This window comes from Equus asinus, chromosome 18, assembly GCF_041296235.1.
Source record: "Equus asinus isolate D_3611 breed Donkey chromosome 18, EquAss-T2T_v2, whole genome shotgun sequence".
In the NCBI taxonomy this organism is placed as follows: Eukaryota; Metazoa; Chordata; class Mammalia; order Perissodactyla; family Equidae; genus Equus; species Equus asinus.
Genome location: NC_091807.1, coordinates 40,356,070 through 40,378,002, shown reverse-complemented (window position 1 = coordinate 40,378,002; position 21,933 = coordinate 40,356,070). Strand labels below are relative to the sequence as shown.

Genomic DNA, 21,933 nt, shown 5'->3' with positions numbered 1-21,933 from the left:
TTTAATCAAAATAACCAACAGGGGTGTTTTGGAAGGGCAGTTAACCTCTTTTGTTTGTTTCTTCATTTGTAAAATGAAAGTGTACATTGCTCTAAAATTCTCCTTTTTGCAGGTGTAAAGAACTGTTCACATAGTCTTTATCAGAAATGTAACTGGAGCAGGCATTCACTTTGAACAAACAGAATTTTAATCTGTAAATACGTATACTGTATAATTTATAGTCTTACATTTTAAAGTTTTGTTAAAATGCCAACATAATACTCATTCTGTTTTGTAATGGTTTTACTTTTTAATTTTACAGAATTAACACTGAATCCTCCGGAAGGAATTGTAGCAGGTGAGTTCCTAAAGTTAGCCTCTTTATAACTTACTTCTAACTGTCAAAGCTGCCTTCAGGGTTAAAGTGTGGAATTTGTTCTTTCCTTGCAGGCCCCATGAATGAAGAGAATTTTTTTGAATGGGAAGCATTGATCATGTAAGTTAATCATGTGTGCTAATAGTTTTGGAGACCTTATTGGAATTTAGACCTGTGAATCACGTTTAGCAGTGGGACTGTGATCAGTGTCCATGAGAGAAAAAGGCTGAGTACGTCTCTTAGGTTGAGCTCTTCTCGAATCTGTTAATGTTAAAGCAGAAAACAGCACAAACGTCTATGCGAAAGAAATAAAAATGCTTCCTTAGTAGAAGGTTTAGTTGTGAGTATTAGATATTTATAGAGTTTTAAAATAATAAATTTCAAATGTTGTGTGGCTGTGCTGGGTTAGCCTCAAACAGTATGTGTGGCTTTGGCTTCAAGAAGCCTAAGAGCCTGAGGTTTTGACAGTGGGAAAGGCTCCCCAGGGTGTGGGTGACGCCCTGGGCCTGTTGGCGCAGCCCCGGCCCTGCCCCACCTGTGCACCTGAACTCCTTCCCTCCCAGCCCAACTGCCCCCCCAATTCGGCTCCTCCTCTGCTGTCTTTTTCTGTGTGCCTTATGTGGCCTTCCACTGCCCCTGATCCCGAGACATGGGTCCTTCTCAGGTGAGCAGTGTGGTTCCTGACGCCATTCTGGAAAGATCGTGACTGCATTTCATGATTTTTCACTTATAGGTGATGTTGCTTGGAAAGAGCCACAGATGGACCCCTGCTTCTAGAGTCTTCTATGGCCCTATGACCCAGGCCTTGTGTTTGTCTTTCTACTTTAGATGTGCAGTTTTGGGCCAGTCTTAGACTTACTGTATTTTCAACAAAATGTGGTTAGGTAAAATTTAGGAAGTTGAAGTTTATAATCAGTCTCTCAGTTTTCTCGTTAGTAAAATGAAATCTTTCAATTAGCTAGAAGGTTTTCACGTTGGAGCTTGTTGGACTGAGAAGTGTCTAGTGGGCAGGAACTGGAACAAGTTTACTGGAGCAGGTGTGAGCGCTGGTTTGAGGAGGTGACTTAAACATTGTCAGACTTTCCGAATTTGCCCAGTGCTTACATCACATTTAATCTGAGAAACAATTGCTGTTAAATGCTGTTTGTTAGAGGTTAGATTAGTGCATGAAAATTGATGTGAAAATCAATTTTTCTGATAAGAAAAACGTTTAAGAAATCATCAGTAAACACTATCCAGAGGCGTATGGCACACCTAACATTTCCTGATCATTTCAGTACTGTACTTGCTTGGGCCTCTGACCCCCATTTTCCTCCTGTGTTTCCATGTTTCTGGAGTGAGGCTGTCTTCCCGGTCTCTGTCTGTATCTGCTGTGGTGTGTCTTTCATCCCCTAAAGTACCGATGGAGTGGACACTGGATCTCCTGGTCAGCAGCGTCCTGCCTTCAGTGGAACACAGCCTTGCACACTCATGGCAGCTAGAGCTCTACTTATTTTTAAAGAAGCAGGAGACTATATCATATGAACTTGAGTTAGCACCTGCTTTTTTAATTTAACGTGTCATGTGCATTCTTTTTGTGTTAACACAGACACATATGCACGCCACCAGGGCAGTAAGCCTGCTTACGGGGGGCACAGGTTATGGGCCGGGCTTTCTGAGTGCAGAGGTTGGTGGCAGCTGACGGTTCTTCCGTCTTTGGAAGATTGGCTTGTGCATCTCCACAGTAGGCATGTTTAGAAGCCCTTAAAGGGATACTTGAGCCTTCCAGTATAGTTTTTTTAAAGTGTTTATTGTTAAGAATCTGTTAGAGTAACTATTACTAATTTTAGATAAACATTATAAAATTAAACCAATATTTTGAAAACCTGTCTTAAAAAGTAATTAGAACTATTTTTAGGTAGAGCACTTTTATGTTTGAATAAGGCTTTTGCATTAGTGTGGAATTCCCCTGCTTCAAGATCTGGTGAGATTGTGAGTTTTGGTCCTCTTCCAGATCCTTTCCCAAACAAGAGGCCGTTTACAAATGTACTTAAAACATCTATTAAGGAATTAACTGTCCTCCCGTTGACTCGTCTCACCTTGCTATTTTGGCAGACAGCTGGCTGAGTTTTACTCCTTAGTGAAAGGTGTTCTTTTCCCTCTTTGTATTCTTCGATTGTTTTCAGAGTTTCTTCCATGGCCTAGTGTTTCTGAAACCACGCTTGCCTCCTTTTCTGTGAGTTCAGCACTGTAGGGTCTGCAGCAGTGCTTACCCACGAGGCCTCCATCTCTTCTCAGCTGTGCAGTAAAGAAAACCTCTTTTCAGATGTTCACACGACACATGCTGAGAGCCTGTTATATTAGGGGCCTCGTCTGAGGATACAGGCATCATAGGTGACCCCATAATTCCACCCTGAAAGAAGAAGATTGAGGGACTAGGATGGGCACCACAGCAATTAGTGAACAAGAGAAGAGCTAAGTAATAAAATTGCCATGGCCTATTCTCTGATTAAAAGTAGAAAATAACTGTCTGACTCCCGGCTGAGCTTACGGTGGAGTTCAAGCGTGTGGCCCAGTGGAAAATGGTGGAGCTTCTGGCAAACTAAGGGATGTGCACCCCCAGCGCTGCGTGTGGTGGCGTGGCTCGTGGTCTTGGGCAGTCACTCTGCCTCTCTGACCCTCACTTATTCAGTCAAAACAAAGAGGTTCAGCATCCTTTTAGACAAGTGGGTTTACCTTCTCCCTCTTCCAGCTCTGGAGCTCTGGCCTGTGTGACCTTGTTGGCCCTTGGCCGCAGTGTCAGCAGCTGTCTGAGGTCCTTTACTGTGGAGGTTGGACACGCTCTTCTGTTGGAGCCCTTCTGTAGGACAGAATGGGCCCTGGGGTGCAGGATGGCTATTCATCCTCAGTGGCTAGAAAAAGTGTGAAGTCCCCTGGAATCTTGGTGCCCCATTTCTGCCCTATCCCAGTGTTCTCAAGGCAGCTGGCATTGGTGACTTTCCTGCCTGGTCCGTGGCCAGCTGCTGTGCCCTCTCCAGTCCAGGGGGCTCTAGTGGCTGTGGTAAAATAAGGACCTTCCCCTTCCTGAATGGTTGGGGACCCTTGGCTGACTCCATCCCCCTGTCACTGCCAGCATGTTTGGGTCCCAGCTGGTTTACAGCCATGGGTGCAAGGATTCCCAGGCTGATGCTTCTCTTAGGACTGTGCACGGCCTATGCCGGGTGTGAAAGTCATGGTCACAGCAGCCACCCTTATAGCAGGCTTTCTCGTTTACAGAACATGGTCACAGAGCATCTCTTGTCGGTACTGCACTTGCTAAGATAAACCTGAGATGTTGAATAGAGGTTTATAATTTTTGTTGTATATTCTCTGACCCAAAATCTCAACCGTAGGGGCTTCTTTTTCTTTTTCTTTCTTTTGTTTTTTTTGCTGAGGAGAATTCCCCCTGAGCTAATATCCATGCCAGTCTTCCTCTGTGTTTTAGTATGTGGCCTGACAGCACAGCACGGCCACTAACAGAGTGGTGTAGGTCCATACCTGGGAACTGAACCTGGCTGCTGAAGTGGAGCTTGCCGAATGTAACCACTAGGGCACTGGGGCTGGCCCCCTAGGGATTTCTTTAACAGAAGTGTTATGAAGATCTCTATGCGAGGAAGTTTATTGCAACATTCACTGCTGTAATAAAAAAACAAAAGGAACTGTCATTGTTCAATGTAATTTATGGAACATCCATACGGTGGAATGCCACGTAGCTCTAAAAGGTTTTTGGCAGAATCTATGGACTGCCATAGAACGATGTCCACAATGTGTTATTGAGTGGAGAAAGCAAATTATGGAACAAGAGGTATACATCAGTGTTGTCTGCCAGGGATGATCTTGCCCCCTGCGGGACATGTGGCAGTGTCTGGAGACATGGTTGGTTGTCATAACTGGGGAGTGGGGGGAGCTCCACTACTGGCATCTAGTGGGAGCCTGCTGGACCCCCCGCCGTGCACAGGACAGCCCCTCATAGACATCACAGAACTGCCCAGCCTGAGATGCCAGTGGTGCTGAGGTCGAGAAACCCTGGTGTGGCATGAAATGTTTCCCCCCAGTGTAAAAATTTTTAGCAGCTTTATTGAGATATATACCATAAATTTTACCTGTATTAATTGTACAAGTCAATGATTCTTAGTAAATTTATAAAGTTTTGCAGGCATCACCACAACCCAGTTTTAGAACATTTCCAAAAAGGTCCTCATGCCTATTCCCCACCCCACCCTCAGCCATAGGCAACCTCTGGTCTGCTTTCTGACTACAGATTTGCCTCTGCTGGACTTTTCCTACAAATGGGATCATAAAGTACTTCATCTTTGTGTCTGGCTTCTTTCACTTGGCATAATGCATTTGTGACTCCTCGTGCTGCAGCATGTCATAGCTCCTTCTTTTATGGCTGAATAGTATTCCACTTGCTGGATGGGCCACAGCTGGTTTATCCCCTCCCCCATTGATGGACATTTGGGTGTTACCACCTTTTGGCTGTTGTGAATAGTGCTTCTGTGAACACTTGCATACCATTCTGTGTGGACATGTTTTCATCTCTCTTGGCTAGAACATAGGAGTGGAGTGCTGAAGTATGGAGTAAATTGATCTTCACTGTTTTAAGAAACTGCCAAATTGTTTTCCAGAGTAGCTCACCATCTTACATCCCCCAGCAGTGTGTGTGTGTTTTCATTTCTCCTCTTCCTCACCCACGCTTGGTGTTGTCTGATTACAGCTCTCCTGGTGGGTGGGAGGTGGTATCTCACTGTGGATTTGATCTTCATTGCCCTAATGACTAATGATGTTGAGTGTCTTTTCATGGGCTTATTAGCCATTCATATATCTTCTTTAGTGAACTTCAGAGCTTTTATCCATTTTTTAATTGAGATGTCTTCTTATGTTGAGTTGTAAGAGTTCTTTATCTATTTTGGATATGAGTCCTTTATCAGATGTATGATTTTTCAAGTGCTTTCTCCCCGTCTGCAGCTTGCTTTGTTGTTTTCTTGAGGGAGTCTTTTGAAACTTAAAAGTTTTGAATTTTGATGAAATTTTTTTCTTTTATAGATCATGCTTTTTTTCTTTTATGGATCATGCTTTGGTGTCATATAACCCAAGGTTACTAACGTTTTCTCTTATGTGTTCTTTTAGAAGTTTTATATTTATAGCTCTTACATTTATTTTGATGCATTTTGAGGTAATTTTGGGGTGTGGTATTAGGTAGGTAGGAGTCCAACTTCATTCTTGTGTATGTAGATGTCCGGTTCTCCTGGCACCATTTGTTGGAAGGGAAATCCTTTCTGCCTTGAATTATCTTGGCACCTTTTTCAAAAGTTGGTTGACCACAGATGTAAGAGTTTATTTTGTGCTCTGAATTCTGTTCCATTGGTCCGTGCTTATCCTTACACCAGTGCCGCACAGCCTTGACTTTTGTGGCTTTATAGTGAGTTTGACATTGGGAAGTGCGAGTCCTCCAGCTTTGTTGTTCTTTTTCAAAACTGTTTTGCGTGTTCTTGGTCCCTTGCATTTCCATCTGAATCTTCGCATCAGCTTGTCACTTTCTGCAAAGAAGCCAGCTGGAATTTGGGTAGGAAGTGCATTTGAGTATTTAGATCAATTTGAGGAATATTGCTGTTTTAACGATCTTGAGTGGACTGTCTCTCCATTTATTTAGGTCTTTTAAAATTCCCCTCAGGGGCTGGCCCTGTGGCCGAGTGGTTAAGTTCACGTGCTCCGCTGCAGGCGGCCCAGGGTTTCATTGGTTCGAATCTGGGTGTGGACATGGCACTGCTCATCAAACCACGCTGAGGCGGCGTCCCACATGCCACAGCTAGAAGGACCCACAACGAAGAATATACAACCATGTACCGGGGGGCTATGAGGAGAAAAAGGAAAAAAAATAAAATCTTTAAAAAAAAAACAAATTCCCCTTAGCAATGTCATAATACATTTTTAATTTTAAAATATCCAGTTTTGTGGGTGAAGGTGTGTCAGTTTACATGCAAAAAGCCTGGGAGAATAACCAGACTTAACTGTGGCTACCTTGAGGAGGTGATTCAGGAAGAGGGTGAGGGAGGTATTTGCTTTTTATTTTATGTACTTAGGTATTTGAGTATTTTCCAACGTGCGTATATATTTCTAGTTAAAGTCAAAGTTTATGTCGTGATAGTTATTGTCTATGTCAGAATTCACTATAAAGTTCTTGTAATTGATGTACTTATGTAGTGCACTTTTTTCTTTCAAAGGTTGGCCCTGAGCTGACATCTTTTGCCAGTCTTTTTTTTTCTCTTCCTCCTTCTCCCCAAAGCCCCCAGTACATAGTTGTACGTTCTAGTTGCAGGCCCTTCTAGCTGTGCTATGCAGGACACCACTCAGCCTGCCTTGATGAGCCAGTGTTAGCTCCACGCCCAGGATCCGAACCAGGGAAACCTTGGGCCACCGAAGCGGTGCACGCAAACCCAACCTCTCGGCCCCTGGGCTGGCCCCTAGTGCACTTTAAATATAGTTGAAATATATTTGATTTAAAGTTTTCAGAAATGTCTGTATTGCAAAAAAAAAATTAGAGCATGACTGTAGTCTTTTTTTGAACAGATTTAATGATGAAAATAATTATATGGAAGAAAATCTGTATTTGCTACTACCGTGATTTCCTGAAGTGGAAGGCATCTTTCCTCTTCCTCCTCAGAGTTCTGAGCATGGTTCCTTATCTTAGAATCACCTGGGGCACTTAGAATACAGCAAAAGGAAAAAGCGCAATAAAATGAATATCTGGGTCATCCCCAGAGATGCTGCGCTGAGGCAGGCTCGTGCCGGGCTGGGTGGCAAATATATAGTTTGGGTTGAGGCTGCCAAGTGCCCATGGAAAGGTACTCGAGGGCACTTTCCCCGGCGGTCACAAGTCCCTACAGTCCGTGTAGTCTTCCTGCAAGGGTGGGAGGTCCTGTGAGCAGGAACCTTCCCGGTCAGTTTCTGTGCAGTTCCCCTGTGCCTGGCATGGTGACCTTCAGCAGCAGGCACTCCTTCAGTCTTTGCCTGGGGTGAAGCCCAGTGACTTGAGTGTTAAAGGCACAGCAGAGCAGAGCAGAGCTGGTGTCCCTGGGCTTCTAAAACGCCCTAACATGGGGGCTGTTCGTGTAGCCCACCTGCATCACTGTGGCAGGGGCATTGGCAAGAAGCATTTGCTGAACCTTGGGGCAGAGATTGCGGGAAGGGGATGGCACTCCTGCTGTGACACCAGGTGCCCCTCAGGGCCCTCCCTGCTGGGTGCTCTATGTGGTTTGTGCAGCGTGAGGGCAGGGACCTCTGCCCCTGGAAGTGGAGGGTGTTTAAGAAGCAGCACGTCTTTCCTTTTTATGCTTCAGGTCCTTATGACTCCTGGGAAATTGTGGTCCCTTAGTAGTCCAGTTTAAGTTTAAATGCTAAGGAATGGGTTTACAATCTCCATTATTTAAAACCTTGTCATACGGATGAGATTTTTTGTCTATGTGCTGTGACATACTTGAAAAAGAGGACAACAGCAAAACCCGTCAGCTTCTTCAACACTTGCCGCAGCTGGAGTGGCGTGCAGGCTGCGGTCCTGCACACGCCTGGCGGGCGGATTGCTCACTGACAGCAGAGACACCCACGCTCCATGATAAGGCACTCTGGTCTCCCCATCACCTTTGCCTTCAGGATGAGGCCTGTAAGCTGCTTTTGTTACTAGATAGGGTTTTAGAAATGAAAAGCAAAGAGAACAGTTTTTCACTGGAGATTAATGTTGAGAGACTAAATGAACATTTTCCCAGCTTTCATTGGCTCCGCGAGGGTCCGGGTGTTAGGATGGGCGCAGTTGCAGGTGTGGTGCAGCTCTGGGCGGAGGGCTGAGTTAAGCAGTCGTCCTTCAGTCGTTCTTCTCAAGGAGCGACATTGCTAATCAGTGGTCAGGTTTAGACTGTCAGTGTTGCTCTCTCAGTATTTGCTCCTTAGCATCGAATTCACCTAAAGCCAGTGATTTGAAGCGAACGTTTGAAATGTGATTGCAGAGTAGAGCATGGTTATTAGGCTTTACTCTAATACTTGTCTCAGAGAACGCGTAAAGGACTTATCTCTGAGCTCTGAAATCATTTAGGCTGTTATTTTAATCAATAGGATGGAAAATAATTTGCAGGCTTTGAAGAATTTACATTGGCTTTGGGTAAATTTGTTTTGTTTCCTTTCTTCTCTCTTTCCTCTGCTTTTTTCTGAAGGTTTTGAGATGATGCCTTCTTTAGTGAAAGAGAAGTGAGGCCATCCTGGAGTAAGGCAATAAAACTTGTCCAAAAATAACACTAATTATGCTCCCTGTCTTGGTTCAGGAATTTACTCGATAGCGTTTTCCATCAAGTCAGCAGGCACGCCGCTGCACCCGTGGGCCCACCTGCATGCCTGTCCCAGGCACCAGGGCATTCTGGAAGAGAAAGAAACCCCAGTTTCAAACCGGTAGCAACCCAGAGCATTTGCAAATAGCTTTGATATTTAAGATGTGGGAGCACTGTAGGAAATGTTTGATCATGCTTCTGAGGCTACAAACGACCCAGTGGATTTTCTTTTTTTAATTAAAAAATGCCCTATTATAGGAAACAAAGAACTGTTATCAAAGTATTGAGCAAATACCACTTGGCTTATTCCAGAAACGCTACCCAGACATTTTTTCCTCTTCTAACTCATAGGTGCCAGAAACACCGAGGCGCTGGCAAACATTCCTGGAGTATTAACAATGTTGCTTTTAAAGATCTTTTCTTGGCCCAGCTTTCTGAGTTAGCAGTTTGAACTGTGTTCTACTCCGAACTGGTACTGAACTGCCTTAGGAACTTGGTGAAGTCAGTTAATCCTTGGTCTTCCCAGCTTGGCTTCACAGTGGCGTGAAAGCAGTGCTCCCTGGCACCTTTCCTCAGGAGGACCTGTGGTGTACTAACGGAGTGGCATTTACCATCTACTCTGAGCTGGAAAAGCAGAAATTTCCATGGAGCAGAGGCGTGGGGTGATCGGAAATCTCTCACCTGTGGTCGGTGCAGAGGGAGAGGCTTAGGGCGTCCTTTCAGGAAGAGCAGCACAGGGCTCGAGCCGCCGCAGGGAGCTGCCCAGTGTGGGTGGTGCTCGCTCCTGTGCGGCCTGCAGCCCCTTCCCCGGGACGGATGCCCTCCCTGGCAGGAGCCAGCCCCACACTCAGCTCTTCTTCGTGTGGCTTTCCCTGTCCTGGCTTCCTGCCAAGGCTCCAGGCCCTGCAGCACAGTGACACTCACCGTCCAAGACAAGGCAGCCATCCACTCTCGTTTCCCAGAAAGTAGCGAGGACACAGTTTTCAGAATCGAGATTTGTCTCTTAAATTGAAAAAAAATTCTGCCACATCTTTTCGCCTTGTTCTCGTTTTGACCATTTTGCTACAGCCCAGCCCTCTGGGCCCCACTGTGGTGGCGCTCTCAGAAGCCCTCAGTGTTGTCACCGAATGAAAGCACACTCTCTGTTCAGTTTCTTTGGGAATTTTTTGGTCTTTATCCTTTAATTGTGGAGATAAATATTGTTTCTAATATTTTCAAATCTATATTTTTATTTCATGGAATCAAAATAATTTTGTCAAGATTTAAACCAGATTTGTACTTTTAAAAAACAATTGAAAAAAACGAAGATTGGTTTGTTAGAAAAATATATTTTAATTATTTGTTTTCCTGTGCCATATCTTGTATTCGTTGTGAAGGGCAGCAAGTCTCCCGTGTTGAAGTGCTTCTGTGGTGACCGAGGTCCCCGTGCCCTGTGTTGGTCCCCTACGTTGTGTTGTAGAGTTAACACGTTGCAAGCCATCACGTAGGGAGACAGAGGTGTTTCTAGGGGACTGCTCCTCTGAGCTCTCATAAGTAGAAGGGGGTTTGCTTTCTTATTTATTGGATTTGATGGGTTATGCCCAAAGTAGTTGCTACTGTTTCAGTGTCTGTAGCTGTCGTTCAGCAGTTCTCTTTCCTTCTAAGAATTTCCATAGTAAAGATGGTCTAAGATTTTTTAAAACTACTCTAATGCATGTTTTATAAATGGAATTTGTAAGAGGAGGAGGAGATCATCTCTCTGTTAAGATGTGAGCTGGGTGGCTCTCTTCCTCTCCTGGCCTTTGTGTCTTGTATGTTGGTCAAGACAGTGTTATTTTATTATGTATGGAGTTTTAAAATTTGACAGGACTTTTGAAATGGTTTAGTCCATTTCTGCCATTTCCCACAAGGAGGCTGTAAACCCAGGCAGACAGGCGTGCACGTGCCTACTGATGGTGAGGCTCAGGAGACCGTGTGCGGAGGCTGTGGCCCCGGGCTCCGCCCACGGGTCAGGGCTTGCAGCCCTGGTACATGCGCATACGTGTGCACGCCCGGCCTGCTGCAGTGAGTTCACTGATCACGTGTGTGCTCTTTATCTGTTTCTTGAAGGTTACAAATAGCACTTCTAAGGCACATTTAAAAATTAAAAATAGCCTTTGAAATAACAACCCTTAACCCCTCGTTTATTTACTACAATAGAATCTTGCTCTAACATGTGCCATAATTTATATTTTTATCCTCAAATGTAATTGTACCACATAACCAGGAAAACAAAACCCCTAGGATCTTGCAATGTTGGCATTAGTTCTTTTCTCTGATCCCATTATTGCGGATTTTTGCTGCGCACTCTCACCTTTACTGATGTGAAGACCGTGCCTGTGATTCACTCCTGGTGCTCGCACCTAAGATAAACCGGATTGGAATGGGACAATGAGATATTCCTTGCTATTCATCAAAAAGTACCCTCATGGTTATTATTTAGATAATCTTTTCATGTGCATTCATAAAGCTTCAGGAATTTCCTTGACCCCTTTCTAGAGTGTATAGACATGGAAACATCTGCCCTGAAGCTCTGTCTGTGCTTTGTGTCTTCCAGGGGCCCGGAGGACACCTGTTTTGAGTTTGGTGTCTTTCCTGCCGTCCTGAGTTTCCCACTTGATTACCCATTAAGTCCCCCGAAGATGAGATTTACCTGTGAGATGTTTCATCCCAACAGTAAGTGCTTCTGGGAGTAGTTTTGATGGAACCTGGAGAGGCTCAGAGCTGCAGAACTGTGTGAAAGGCAGTACGAGTGGTGTGGGCCGTTGAGACTGCGGCAGGTTGGTCATGGTGTGGTTGACGTCATGATTGCAAGTTTGAAGGACAATTTAATGTAGATAAAAGAAAAATGTGGCCCTACAGCTGGATGGCAGTTGTCCCGGCCCTCCTTTGTTTAGTGGAATCGTTGGAGGAAAGGAGCGTGGTGTGCCCTCAGAGCGGGTCGCGTGAGTCTTCATCACAGCGTTCATTTCAACAGTGGGAAAAATTGAAAGCAGCTTAGGTATTCAGCAGCAGAGAATTAGTTAAGTTATACTAATTCATTTGGTGGAATACTATATAGATATTTTAAATGATCTACAGTAATATTTAATGATATGGAATGATATTTGTGCTATTTTGAATGAGAAAAACAGGCTACTAATCAGTAGGCCTATTACAATTTAATTTTTTTTAAAAAATTCACATGTAAATGTATATAACTGGAAATGTAATACAAAGATGTTAAAAATGATTCTCTTTCAATGGTGAGATCATTTCTTTCTTTTTATAAATTTTTTCTTTTTTTACGATTGGCCCTGAGCTAACATCTGTTGCCGGTCTTTTTTTTTCTTCTTGTCCCTAAAGCCCCTCAGTACATAGTTGTATATTCTAGTTGTGGGTCCTTCTAGTTCTGCTGTGTGGGACGCGGCCTCAGCATGGCTTGATGAGCGGTGCTGGGTCTGCACCCAGGATCCGAACCAGCAAAACTCTGGGCCACCAAAGCGGCGCGCACCAACTTAATCTCTTGGCCACAGGGCTGGCCGCAAATTTCTTTCTAAAATAGGTATTACTTTTAAAAAGGGGAAAAAAAGGTCATTTAAATAAATTTACTATACTTTAATGAAAAAAAAAAAGTGGTAGCACGGATCGGAATTCCTGAATGGCTGTGGTTTTTACTTCTCTCTTTTACAGGTGGGGGATTATAGATAAGAGAATTAAAGAAGGAAACATATTTTCAGTGATCATATTTAGAATAGTGTCCTTTTTTTAAATGATTATTGCTACTAATAATCATGATCTTAATAATTGTGGAGAAGAAGAGCAAGTAAGATATACTATTTTGTAGAAATTAAATATTTACTTATTTGAGACCAATTCCTTTTCCTGTACTTCTCTGTGTATCAAATAGCTAAAGGCTAATTTAATACATGAGACATTTTGTAGAATTTCCTGAGCCGTTGAGGTCTCACTTGGTTTACGAATGAACCCACTTGGCACACCCTCCTCAGTCTGCTCCTAGACTCCTCCCGCCCCATGAAGGGTTTCACGATGGCCAGCCAACCTGGTGGGACACACTCTCCCCTGTTGCACTTGCCGCCCAGACCTTCATCTGGAGCATGTCATTCACATGTTGTTACATGCAGATAATTAGCTTCCTCCTCAGAGAGACTGTTTTGTACCTTTTTCTTATCTCAGCATTAATTCAGCTCCATGTGCCTGTTAGGAGCTCAGAAGAATCATTCGTCCTTTCCAGAAGCTTGGCCATGAGCTGGCAGTTGTTGAGGTCAGGTGATGCGTGTATATGGCATTCATCATACTGCTGCCATCATACTGCTGCCTACTTTGGTGTCTGCTTGGAATTTGGCATAATAGAAAGTTAAAAAATTTATTATGGTTTATAGAGTTGACTGAAGAGGCCAACAATTTCAAGTAGATTAGCCATAAAATGCACCTATAAAGAGGATTGTGGGTAATTAAAAAAGTGAAAATAAGATTATATTGAAGATAAATACATTCTTTAGAACAATGCCTGTGACATGGAGTTACAGGCAAGTATGGCCAATAAACTGATTAAACTAGTGAGTATATACTAACAGTAGTCTGATAATATTTTTAATGATCAAATAATTAATACAACTAGTTTTTAAATTTGGCCTTACTGTAAGTGGGTATATATTATTTTTATTTTGTAAAAATTATTTTGGAGAAGAACTATTGCATTAGTCTACCAGTATCATAAAAACTGGTCAATCCATAAATACTTTTAAAAAATAATTCAAGACATTTACTGAGAGTTGCTGGGGTGCAGTGGTGAGCAAATAATGGACGGGGCTTGACCATCCGGAACACCCAATCTGCAGGCAGGGGTGGACGTTGCTGGGAGAATCTTGCAGGTGGGCATAAGGTCCCTCACACAGGGAGGTCGGGGAAAGTGCCCTGCCGGGGCAGTGGTGGACCTGGCCACCTGCAGGGAGAGCAATGGGAGCTCCCAGGCTCTGTGGGGGTCGGGCAGGGGTCTAGTGTGTGCAGAGGCCCTGTGTGAGGAGAGTGGGGGACAGGATGGTGGGGACCAAACCAGTTCAGGCCTTTGAGTCCATCTGAAGGATTTTGATGTTTCTCCTAGGAGCAGTGGGGACCCCCTGAGGGCTTCTGAGTGAATGTGTGGGAGCAGCATGACCGGCCCGGTCTTTGAAAGGGTTATTGTGGTGTATTCTAGTGTAGAGGGCAGATCAGAGGGAGCTGGCTAGGACACTGCTGTGTGGTCCAGAGGAGAGCGGCTGGCAGCTTGGAACCGAATGTGGGCGTTGCTGAGGAACAGATGTGGATGTGGAGGGATTCAAGGGGGCTTTAGGAAGCAAAGCTGATGGGGCTCAGTGAGAGAGAGGGTGGCAGGGACATGTCCGCTTTTTGATATTTCTGGAGTGTACAGTGTCACCGCATTATGTGCACTGTAGACGGACATCCTGATGTCCACGACAAATATGCACATAGTTTCCTAAACTCTTTCCTTCAGTGAGAATTTGTGATAGTTTCTGGATAGCCAAAGAGCCAAAACCACTAGAGCAAGGGATGGATGAAGAAAATCAGAGACCAAGTATCAAAGAAAGGCTTTTGGGAGGTAAATGAGAAGTACTGCTCACCTCTCTAAATTTTCATGAAATTCTGAGCTCATGAGTGAAGGTAAATTAAGTAAATTTATTTTAAATTGTCCATTTTTATTATTATAACTTAATAGCCTTATAATTTTGCAAGTGAGTCTATCCAAATGGATTCCTGTATATCTGAGTATATACTGAGCCATCTGAGAATTTCCCCAAGTGTGTGTAAAAGAAAAATAATACAGGCTTTTACTTTCTCGATAGGACCAGTTACATACTGTGACTTCAAAATTCATTTTTCTCTGATCAGACCTTGGGTATCTTGTTAATGATGCTATTTGTTGGGAGATGGATTAGATTTAGGCACAGTTGATTTCCAGAGAGTACAGATCATTTTTCCATTAGAATAAGTTACCAAGAGAAATCACAGTGCCTATCTTTTTCTGGATATTTAAATAATTCCAGTTACCTTTGTCCTAGCCACGTGAACATATATTTTACACAGTCCAGTTTAGAGATTTAATGGTAGAATTAGAGATACCTAAGAAACTAACTCTGAAAAATGTTGTGAATAATCCTAATTAGATATTTTGGTGAAATATTTGACGGCCAGATAACCTTCATTTTCTCCTTTTGGATATAATACTTTAAGCAAGCCATGTGAAGGTGGAATCGTCCCATGACTGACTAGCACGGACAGACTAGCCCAGAGCCCTGTCAGTGAGTGCGCAGTGAGTGCCCTGAGAGGCCTGCACAGGCCCTCCGGGACCAGTGGATGTGGGCACGATGCTCAGGCTGCAGGTTATGCTCCATTTGTGCGAACAGCTCACTCCCTGTGTCTGCACCACTTGTCCCCTTTTCTCTGTGGGACCTGACCAAGTACTGCGTCACCCCGGCCCATTCTCTGTGCTCAGCTGCTGTGTTCTGATCCCTGCAGTCTACCCTGATGGGAGAGTCTGCATTTCCATCCTTCACGCTCCGGGCGACGACCCCATGGGCTACGAGAGCAGCGCCGAGAGGTGGAGCCCCGTGCAGAGCGTGGAGAAGATCCTCCTGTCGGTGGTGAGCATGCTGGCAGGTAATGCTGGGCGGTCCAGGCTCCTAGGGTGCTGGGCGCTAACCTCTGGTAGAAGAAAGCGCTACTAGAACCAGACAGCACGGGGCTGCTGCTCTTTCCTCGTTTAATCCTTACAGTTCCCTTCTGTTCCGTAGTCATTGCTGTATATATACTGTTTTCTGCTTTTCCATTTAATGCTATTTATATAGACTTTCACAAGTGTAAGCGTACTTTATATAATTGTGAATTTGAAGGTGGTCTTGTGTCGTGTATATCGTATTGCTGACCATAAGTAACCATGCTCTGCTCCTTGGGCATTTCATTCGTTCATAGGCATTTTTGGGGGGACCTGCTGTATTGGAGACACTATACTGGGGTGTAAAACTCAGTGTGACATAACTCCAACTTTAAGGCCCCACATCCTAAGGGAACTTTCCAAATCCACCAGCAGTTACAGGCCACTGTGATAAGTCGTGAGATGGGCTTTTGGGCCAGTTTCAGAGATGGGACTGTCTGGGCTGGGTTTAGAACATGTAGGCATTCACAAGGTGAGGGGGAGGGAAAGGCATTTGGGGTGAGGCAGCTAACCCTCGTGGGGGCGCTGCCAGGGCTTGTTACGGCTGGAGCCCAGCTGGGGGCGGGGGAGCCCTGGGGAAGTGTGCTTGGCCAGAGCCTGACCCTCCATGGGGATGTTAGATATTCAGGCTGTGCCTCAGAAGGATCGTCCTTGCAGCAGAGTGCTGGTCTGAAGGAGGAACGAAAAGTTGTTGATTGGGTGTACAGTGGCCTGAGAGAAAAGATCAGGCTTAGAGGAGGACAGGAATGGTCCTGGGGCCGAGAGGAAGGGGTGCGTTGAGGAGACTCAGGCTCACTGGTGTGCAGGGTGGCTCCTCTGTTTCTGACCTGAGCGCCTGGATAGAGGGGTGCTGTCTTTGGGGACAGAAATCCAGAGGGAGCAGGATTTGGGGAAGAGAAGAGTTTGGGGTCTGAGTGTCCACCCTCCGCAGCTGTCTGGGAGCCACTCAGCTGAGGGCCAGTGGTGGAGAGTGTGGAGTGGTCCCTGGATAAGTAGGTGACGAGTGGGACAGGGGATAGTGTAGAAAGGGCTTGTGGAAGGAAAGGAGTTCTCAGAGGAACGTAGGAGGAATGGTCTAGAAAACCAGCAAGAGAAAGAGGTTACAGAAATGGAGGCTTGGCAAAAGGAGAGATTTGACCGTGCTGTGGGAGGCCCCAAGGAGGAGGCTTACCTCGAGCGGCTGCTTGGGCTCTGGCGGAGTCAGAGGAATGTGGGGTCCAGGACTTCAGCGCGCGCACGTGTTCTAAGGTAGAGACACAAGGAATCGGGTGAGGGGCATTTGAAGATGGAAGAGAGGCGGGGCTGGCCCCGTGGCCGAGTGGTTAAGTTCGCGCGCTCCGCTGCAGGCGGCCCAGTGTTTCGTTGGTTCGAATCCTGGGCGCGGACATGGCACTGCTCATCAAACCACGCTGAGGCAGCGTCCCACATGCCACAACTAGAAGGACCCACAACGAAGAATATACAACTATGTACCGGGGGGCTTTGGGGAGAAACAGGAAAAAAATAAAATCTTTAAAAAAAAAAAAAAAAAAAAAAGATGGAAGAGAGGCAATGATTGACTGTCTTCAGATGGCAGCTATAAAGTCTACCATTATGCACAGTTTTGCTATAAATTGCTTTTTTTTTTCTTTAGGTTTTAATGTATTCTTTACATATGCCTCTCTGATTACATGTCCTTTGCTCTGAGCTGCTTTTCCAGCTCCATCACCACACCCAGCTTGGCCAAGTGTGCCTCTCCCCTCCTGCCCTGCCTGCTGCCCTGCTCAGCCGTGCCCTCTGGCCTGACCTGCTCTAGGGACAGCAGCTCTCTGACCCTGTGCTAGCCATCTGGGCACTGGGGCTCTCTCACAGATGCTGGGTGGGAGCAGGGCTGGCTCTGTCCATGCTCATGTGCTCCCTGTGCACAGGCCCAGTTGGGGGTTCCCTAAGTACCACATCCTTTGAGAGGCCTGCAGGACCCCCTGTCATTCTGCCTCCTGCCATCTCCTTCCTTGAAATGAGGCATTTGTGGGTGTGCAAGTTCTGTCAGCCCACTAGACAGTGTCCCTCTGAGGGGCCACATCTCTGTGCCCTCGGCCTACCTAGAGTCCAGCATGAGGCCTTGCGCATCAGACCTAGTGAGGAAGGGTTTGCTGAGTAAATGGAAGGAGGGACGGGAAAAAGTCATTTGGGTTAGAGAAACAGACACCATGGCAGCGTGGGGCAGCAGGGCTGGAGTGTGAGGAAGCGGCCTGGGGCCACAGTGGGGCAGGACAGTGTTTGCTACATGTTGACCTCTTGGCCACCTTTTCTGCCTTCACAGCATTCTGACCCGCTGCACGTCTGTGCTTACTCACACCTGCTGCTCGGCAGTTTGTAATTCCAGTTCTCCTGTCCCTTCCTGGCAGACCCCGGCTGCCTCTGTGTTTCCTGATTCCAGTTCTGAAGGGACTGCTGGCCCCAGCAGGCCAGCATATGGACTGACCAGCCTGAGATCAGCAGGCCACATGTCCATGGTGGGGCATGTCTGCCTTGCACTGTCCTTTGATAGTTCTGGGAAGGGAGCTGCACTGAGCAGGAGCTCTGAGGGGGAGGACGGGTCTCCACCAAGTGCCTCCGAAGGGGACATAAACAGGCAGATGGGTTCCCTGTAGCTTGCTCTCTGGGGTGAGGTCGCAGGTCATGTGTAGGTTATTCTAGTGTTTCTAGAGCAAGCCTGAGATAACTCTTGTGGGCACTTTTAGACACTCAGAAGGTAGGAATCATGAGAGTGGATCTTCCTCACACCCCTTCTCAGTCTCTCCCTCAGGTGAGAGGGCTCTTGTTTCTGGGATACATCTCTGGAAAGAGCCATCAGCGTTCTTAAATGAATGGAACGTCAGGCCAAGTCCTTATTCTTTAGAGTCCCTTTCACGTGGAGAATGTCTCTCTTCTCTTTCAGAGCCCAATGATGAAAGTGGAGCAAATGTGGATGCTTCCAAAATGTGGCGGGATGACCGGGAGCAGTTTTACAAGATCGCCAAGCAGATCGTACAGAAGTCACTGGGGCTCTAAGGCCTCGCCCACGCGTGCGTGCCAACACACACCACCAAGCAGTTTCCAGTGTTTCTTCTCTGGAACACTTAGTGACATTGGCAATCTGTGCTGGTACCAAAAAAGGCAAGCTTACAGAACCACAGCATCTATTTTTTTTTCCCAACCTTTCCACCCCAAACATGCTTCTCCTCTGAAACAATGATTTATGTAGGATCATGACAGCTGGATGCAGTTTCAGTGTTCCTGGCTTGGCAGTTTAGGTGGATCATCCAGGCTGTCACCACTACCTCTCTCAGATGAAGCGCCTACGAACCCAGCAGTCAGTGGCTTCCCTTCCCTCCCGGAGTGCTGAGGGGGTCCATGCCGGATCCCAGGGGACTAGAACCAGTAGTGCTTCTTCTGAAGAAATGGGGTCTGTAGCCAGAGCAGAGGGCCAGGGCCAGGCGTTTCTGGGCCCTCTGCTTCCCTGGTGCCCGTGAGGAGTATGCAACTCTGTTTCAGTGCTTTATACTTTACAAGCAGGTATTTTCTTACAGTCTGGTTACATCTTTTTCATTTGTTGTGTATTACAAACTATCGCACTTAGAACAACTTTCAGGAAATAAATACTTTTTACAAAGGTGGATTAATGAAAAAAATGGAGTACATGGAAAAGAAGTTTATTGCTGGTCATAAAGGCCAGTGTTTTTTTCTAATCATATTTATCAGAGATGTACATTTATGTCTTGGTTACTTGGGCATTGCTAGAGCAGCAACATGAGAGACTGAAAGTTTTAGTCAAAGTTTCTTCTGGAGCTACTGGAGTTTGTCTTTTCCAGTCTTAAAACTGGGAATTTCTAAGGTTTGTACATGTTGTTGGACCGGGAACTTTGTAGAGGATCCTCCTTCACAACTTGGGGTTGGAAGGGAGTCTGCTGTTAGAGGAGAGCGGAGCACAGAGCGTGCCTTATCCCCAGACTTGACCGGCGCTCGTGGAAGGGTGGCATGCGGGACCCCGGCCTCAGAGTGGGGACAGAGCACTTACTTGTGGTTTGTGATTTTGACGTGGTCTGGATGTTCCTGGCAGCTCAGCAGCACAGGGCCGGGGCCTCCACTATAAGCAATAACAGATCTGTTGCATGCAGAATCAGATAGATGTTCAGCCTGTTTCAAACAGGTTAAATTTAAGTAGGAATTTCTATTTTTGGAATAAAGGACAGTCTACAAGACTCACAATAGATTTCATTTTGCATTGCCCTCTCCTTCCCTTTTACGACAGGTCTGGTGTACAGCAGTCTGATTTACTGAAGCCTCACGCATAATTTCTTAGTGTTAGCAAGGGCTCCATATTGGGTTTCTGTGGAAACCGGATTCTTTCCTTCTCAGAAGGGAATCATTTAACATTTGAAATTCAGTACAAGAACTTGTATTTGGAAGCAGCTGGCGAAAGGAGAGGTATTGTACCTAAAAAGTATTTTCAGGCCTATTAAGTGAGATGCTGTCCTCTCCATAGAGAGGAAAGAAGTGGTTGTGGGGGGTGGGTGTGGTTCGTGGACACAGCTGTAGCCACACTAGCAGGCAGCTGCAGGGAGCTTCCATGACATCCGGGGAAGGAAGAGAGGCAGTCTCTTTGCAAAACAAAGTATTTTTATTCATTTGTATTTATTAAATGGAAAAAAAGAGAAAGAATCCCATGGTGTCCTTATTCTGTGGTGGAGTTTAAGTACTATGTTAAAAATAAAGTTATATATTTTCCCCCTATTCTGTGCTATATTTTTCTTTGGATTTTTATATAATCCTGTGGAAACCCAAGACCAGATTGCCTGCCATGGACCCAACAGAGGCCCTGCAGCAGAGGCACCTTCCCACAGGCCGTGTGTGTGGCACGGGATTCCCAGCGAGGAACTAAGTGCTGCTTTATTCTGAAGACCCATGTCAGCTTCGGGAAGTTTCATTCGCTTGCTTCCCTTCCTCCATTCTCGGTGTCCTCTTCTCTGGAACTCTCTGGTTTCCCAGTCGGAGTCTGACTGGGGAGCTCGGGTCGGGGGGCAGTACGTTTCCAGCAGCCTGAGTGGAGCTCAGCGTTTCCTTGGACTGAATGAAGCAGCAAGCTGCAGTCGCGTGCGGAGGAGCCAGGATGTTGAGACCACACTTCAGTCGTGCAGATGGCAGGGGCAGTTGGTTCTTGTCAGGACTTTGAAATCATGGTCGCATTGGACCTGCCTCTGAAGCTTGTTGGTTAATGTCTTAGGCAAGAGGCACAGAGGGGCCGTTCAGTGGTGTAGTGGTTAAGTTCGCAGGCTCCACTTCGGCAGCCTGGGGTTCATGGGTTCGGATCCCAGGTGCGAACCTACGCTTCGCTCATCAAACCATGCTGTGGCAGCATCCCACATACAAAATAGAGGAAGATTGGCACGGATTTTTAGCTCAGAGTTAGTCTACCTCAAGCAAAAAGAGGAGGATTGGCAACAGATGTTAGCTCAGGGCCAATCTTCCTCACCAAAAAAAGGCAAAGGTGTCCATTTCAATGATTTGCTGTTGCTGTTTTGGTGACTGTCATAACTGGCTTTTCTTTGCCATCCCCTGTGATTTTGTTCTGAGACGGGTCCCCAGGCCTCCCCAGAGCCAGGGCTGGCACCTTCTTTCTGACTCCGGGCTCTCTGCCCCTTTCTGTGCTGTATTCTGAGTGAAGATCTCGGCCCCTCTTTGAGCAGTGTTCATTGTGCCTTTTGTTGAGGCTTTTGCAGTCATACTTTTAATATTGAAGATCTCTGATGGGATGCTGAGTTGGGGTCCCCAGGACCACCCCTAGGTTCAGTGATTTGCTAGGACTCAGCTGTGATAACATGACAGTGAAAGGCCACAGTGCAGGAATAAGGCGCGTCCCAGGAGGTCGGGGACAACAGGCGCATGCTTCCAGAGCCACGCCCAGGAGTCACGCAGGACGCGCTTTACTCCCCAGCATGGAGCTGTGATGACACAGGTGAGGTGTCTACCAGGGAGCTCATCAGAGATCAGTGTCTGGGGTTTTTGTGGGGGCTGGTCCCGTGGCAGCCTCTGCCTGACTTGTACCAAAATCCAGCCTCCTGGGGGCAGAGCAGGTGTCAGCACAAGTCGTGATGTTTGTACTAATGGTTTAGGCCCAGTGAGTCACTCTTCTCACTCACTGGTGGGGACCCTGCACAAATGCGCGTTCCCAGATGCCAGCCAAGGGCCAGCCTTGTGAGCAGGGTCAAGGGTGGCCATCACCGCCTGCTGTGCACAGATAGACTGATTCTCCTCCTTGGGGATTTTAATTAGATTTATTTCATGTGAGTTGCTCTGTTAAATAATGTTTCCTTGTGTTTCTTCTTTCATTTGCTGCGTTTGGTGCCCCTTTACTGTGGTGTTGGTTTTCTCAGATATTTGGATATTTTGGGTAAATGTCCACTCTTATTTTCCTGTTTGCCTGTCTGGTTCCAGGGACAGAGAGGGGAGTTCTGAGGTTTTATCTTCTGGGTTCGGGAGCTTCACACGCTTGT

General features: G+C 46.0%; 1 protein-coding gene across 5 annotated transcripts in view; it reads left to right on the top strand.

Moving 5' to 3' along the window:
- Positions 1 to 20,173, top strand: part of UBE2G2 (ubiquitin conjugating enzyme E2 G2) — a 35,496-nt gene extending 15,323 nt beyond the window's left edge. For 3 of the 5 annotated variants that reach the window (XM_014859785.3, XM_070488988.1, XM_070488989.1), the window contains exons 2-6: positions 302 to 337; positions 430 to 475; positions 11,264 to 11,382; positions 15,223 to 15,363; positions 18,339 to 20,173. In XM_014859785.3, the coding sequence (XP_014715271.1) occupies positions 302 to 337; positions 430 to 475; positions 11,264 to 11,382; positions 15,223 to 15,363; positions 18,339 to 18,451 (455 nt within the window). In that variant the 3' untranslated portion in view covers positions 18,452 to 20,173. Of the gene's footprint in view, positions 1 to 117; positions 194 to 301; positions 338 to 429; positions 476 to 11,263; positions 11,383 to 15,222; positions 15,364 to 18,338 lie in introns of those variants that run through there. The other 2 variants (XM_070488991.1, XM_070488987.1) reach the window with 2 other exon arrangements.
- Positions 20,174 to 21,933: the final 1,760 nt, after the last annotated feature.